This window comes from Gordionus sp. m RMFG-2023, chromosome 2 (assembly GCF_954871325.1).
Source record: "Gordionus sp. m RMFG-2023 chromosome 2, tfGorSpeb1-WG-v2, whole genome shotgun sequence".
NCBI classification, from domain to species: domain Eukaryota; kingdom Metazoa; phylum Nematomorpha; class Gordioida; order Chordodea; family Parachordodidae; genus Gordionus; species Gordionus sp. m RMFG-2023.
In genome coordinates this window covers 62,080,774-62,084,927 of record NC_088776.1, presented here as the reverse complement: position 1 = coordinate 62,084,927, position 4,154 = coordinate 62,080,774, and the positions used below count along the sequence as shown (strand labels likewise).

The 4,154-nt window shown below is 32.0% G+C and overlaps 1 protein-coding gene across 1 annotated transcript; it reads right to left on the bottom strand.

Annotated features, from left to right (window-relative positions):
* Positions 1-446: 446 nt before the first annotated feature.
* Positions 447-3,158, bottom strand: LOC135924537 (uncharacterized). Its single transcript, XM_065459597.1, has one exon. It carries the CDS (start codon positions 3,156-3,158, stop codon positions 447-449), a length of 2,712 nt encoding a protein of 903 aa, XP_065315669.1.
* Positions 3,159-4,154: the final 996 nt, after the last annotated feature.

Sequence of the window (4,154 nt, the reverse complement as noted above, 5' to 3'; positions counted from 1 at the left end):
ATGAGGCATGCAGTTTTATTTTATTAAAATAAAAACAAATTAAGTTTCCAATACCTATTTTTGAGAATCTAGAAATTTTACTATAATAGTTGTTTTTTGTGTAAGAATTTAAATAAAAAAAATAGAGTAGGCGTAATCGAATATATTTTTTACTATGGTTTTGTATAAATCAAATTTTAAAATTCCTAAAATTCATAAACACGATGTCTAGAGTAGAATTTATAAATTTAAAAAACGCCGTTGGAACGTTCACAAAATTACCTCTCTATAATTTAAATAATATATTTATTTTATTTTAATTAAAAATTATTCTTCATATTATTACAATAATAAAATATATCTAATATAACAAGTCATATATTAAAAATGAGTGTAAATTTTAAAATATCGATGGCTCTAAAAAGAGCTTATAGTAAAAAAGTACCTAAAAACATGTATAATTATGTTTAAAAATTTTCTAATTGTATTTTTTGTTTTAGGAAGGTTGACTCGCGTTTTTCGTTTGTTATGTTAAAAATTTTACGTGCTAAAATTTTTAAAAAAGAATATGTTGATTGGGAGAAATTACCATTAGTTGAGATGACTATGGGTTGAAAAATAAAATTATTTAATATTGAGTATTTATTGATTTTTTTATTTTCGCCATTAGTAAGAGGATTTGAATTAATTGATGAGGGAAAGGAAGAGACACAGGTAGCGTCCCAGATTAGGGATTTCCCATTGGACCAAGGGATGCAGGTTAGACCGTCAGGTCTGAGGCCATCTTGTAGAGAGAGGTTTGTAGGTTCTAGAATGTTAGGAATTTTAGCTTTATTAAGAGCGTTATGGATGATTTTATTTATAGCTTTATGCCGGAGGTGGCGACCTTGGCTACGGGAGCAGTTTAGGCCGTGTCTTGCGTTTGGTTGTACGGGAAGGTTGCAAAGGTGGCAAGTGTGTAAATGTGTTAGCGAGCATCCTAGTCTGAATCCTATGGTAACTCTCAGTTGGTCATTGGTTAAGAGATTATCAAGGGTTAGGCTAGGAAGTGCCTCGAGCCATTCATATCCGCCATATTTATCGTTTAATTGAAGTAGTTGAATATCGCTAATATCGGAGGGGTTAAGATTATTTTGAAGTTTCTTTATAAGGGGTTCCAAGATTGATTTATTAGAAATTTCGGTTGGGAATGTTTGATCGTCTGGGGTTAGTAGATTCCATTTTTCGATTGCTACTGTTAAGAGATCGTCATTGGGAGTTATAAAAGATGAGATCGCGGAATTGAGCGAAAGGCGATTAGAGATAAAAAGAGATAGGGAGAGTAATTCTAAGGGGATTAGGTCGATACCGCCTAGTTTAGCGGGTAATTGAGCAAGGTGCCAATTAAAGTCTGATAGTGGAAGATTAAGGATCCTTTCCATTAAGGTCTTTAAGCGAATATTATGCTTGGTGAAAAATTCTGAGGAGGTAAATGAGGAGGATGAGTGGAAGAGGTGTGAAATTTTAGGTAAATATAGGCACTTTTTTAATAGATAAAAAAGTTGGTGCGATGGGATATGATTGATGAACTTTTCCAAGTTTTGCAACTCGAAGAAGGTTTTATCGATAGTTTTTTCCGAGATTTTATTATTTAGTAGTGGGGAGCCCAAGAGTTGGATATCGTCGATTTCGATAATATTGTAATCTTTAAATGAATCTAGGGGAATCTCGGGGTTGAGTATGCAGATTTCTATTTTGGTTTTGTTTAACTCTAGGCCTATTTTGGGGCATTCTCTTTCGAGGTGGAAGAGGGCTTTGCTTATTTGGTGTTGGTTACCGCAGAGAGTGCCATCGTCTAGGTACCATAAATTAAGGTCTAGATCAAAATCAGATTTGAGATCTTTCATCATATTATGGATGGCTAAGCAGAAAAGTATAGGGCCTAGGGGGTCGCCCTGCTGAACACCCTCTTCTGAGTATATAACGTAACCATTGAAAATGAGGGGAGTGCTATTGGAATACCAAATGTCAACTATGCGCGAGTATTGGGGGAAATTATCGTAAAACGATTCGAGAGCAGAGGAACGGGATATAGTATTGAAGGCGTTTTTGAAATCAATTTTGCAAAGAACGGAGTTTAAAGGAGGATGTTGTAGGTAGATTCGGAGACAGTGAGAGGCTATATCTACGCCTCCTTTTGTTCCGCAGCCTAATTGGTAATTGCCAAGCAGGGAATGAGTAACGGTTTTTATTTTTTTTGCGATGATTTTAGTAATCAGGCGTCTGAAGAAAGAACCGATAGCTATTGGGCGGATACCACCTTTCGGCTTTTCAAATGCAATCAAGTTAGCTCCAAATATTATTTGATGAGCTAATGTGGGGATATCTCTAGTGATTATATTATTGAGGAAGGATGTAAGTGAGTTAAAAAAACTATTTGAATTGGGAGATTTTAGGAATGTTTGGAAGTAGGATGGTCTATAGCCGTCAGGACCTGCTGCTGAAAATTTATTAAATTCGTTTATAGTGTCACGTATATCTTGGTTTGATATTGTGAGAGGAGGAATATTTGGCGGAGGATTTGGTAAGCTAGTATAAGAAGCTCGTGGATGGAGAGATTTTAGGTTTTCAAGAGTCGCATCATTAGATGGGGCTAGTTTTGATTGTGAGGAGATTAATTTTTGGGCTCCGCAGACGTCACCTTCATTTATTTTTTTGGAAATTTTGTCACAGGTTTTAATGAAACTTTCATTGGAATTATTGGGATATTTGATGTGTTCAAGAGGTGTTAAGTAATCTATATTTTTAAGTCTGTCTTTTATAATGTTAGGTAGTGAAATAGATTTTTTATCTTTTGGGATTGAGAGACATTTAAAAGGGAAAGTGAATAGATTATTCCAATGATTTGTGTTTGACAAATCTGAGTTAATATTATCAAATAATTTGGTGAGATGGTCTGTGATAAGGTAGTTAACACTGGTTGGGATGTGCTTAATTGTTGGTGATTTATTAATAAAGATAAATTCTTCTAGTGATTTGTAATTTACTTGTATGTGTTTGGTATTTATTGGGGGTTCTATAAGTTTTGTGCAAAGTGTGTTAGAGCCTGAGCAAGGGAGGGTTGTAGGGCCATGTTTGTAAAGATGGCCATCCTTTTTTATATTTATTAATTTATGGCAAGTTGGACAGATTCCTTTCATGGTAATGATGATGGGAAGGATTGATATTTAAGGTATTTGTTTATTTAAGTCAGAAACATAATTTTGCCTTAATATATGTAGCCTTTTCTTTAAAGTCATAATTTTATAGCTCCTTATTATAATTTGAGAGTCTTATTATTGCCAAGTTTTGGTTTATGAATCTGATTTGAGTTTTTGAATTTTGGATAATTATTTTGTACTCAGATATTAAATATTTGAATGTTTATTAATCAGATTTATCAAATTAGTTTTTAAGGGTTTTTTTAATTAAGTGATAAATAATTCAATTGCTTATTAATATTAAGGCCATTAAGAGCTGTAAGGATTTTGATAAAATTGTATTTCATAGGGTAAAAAGAATATATAATTTTGGAAGATATAAGAATAATATTGCTGCTAAAACTACTGTGATAAAATGATGATGTAAAATTAATAATTCCTGAATCTTTTTGATGGATATAAATTTTGGAAGATATTAAAATAATATTGCTGCTAAAACTGTGTTAAAATGATGATGTATTAATGTTTTCTGATTAGCTCTTTTTTGAAACCAAATTGGAATTTTCATTTTTGTATTCATATAGATAATCGTATGATAAATTATATATTTAAGTTCATTTATTACCTTATAGGGTAGGAAAGCCCTTTGTGTGAAATAAAAATGTAGCAGTCATAAGATTTCTTATTATCCATAAACACTTTGGAATGAAATTAACACGAGAATTGGAAAATTACCTCGGGTAAACTGAAGAAGAGCATGTAATATTAAAATTTGTTTTATAAACAATAAAATGGTCATTTTTTGCCATTGAATAAAATTAGTTTTGAAATGTTTGTCCTGCATCCCTTGGTCCAATATAATGAATCTTTTTGATGGATATAAATTTTGGAAGATATTAAAATAATATTGCTGCTAAAACTGTGTTAAAATGATGATGTATTAATGTTTTCTGATTAGCTCTTTTTTGAAACCAAATTGGAATTTTCATTTTTGTA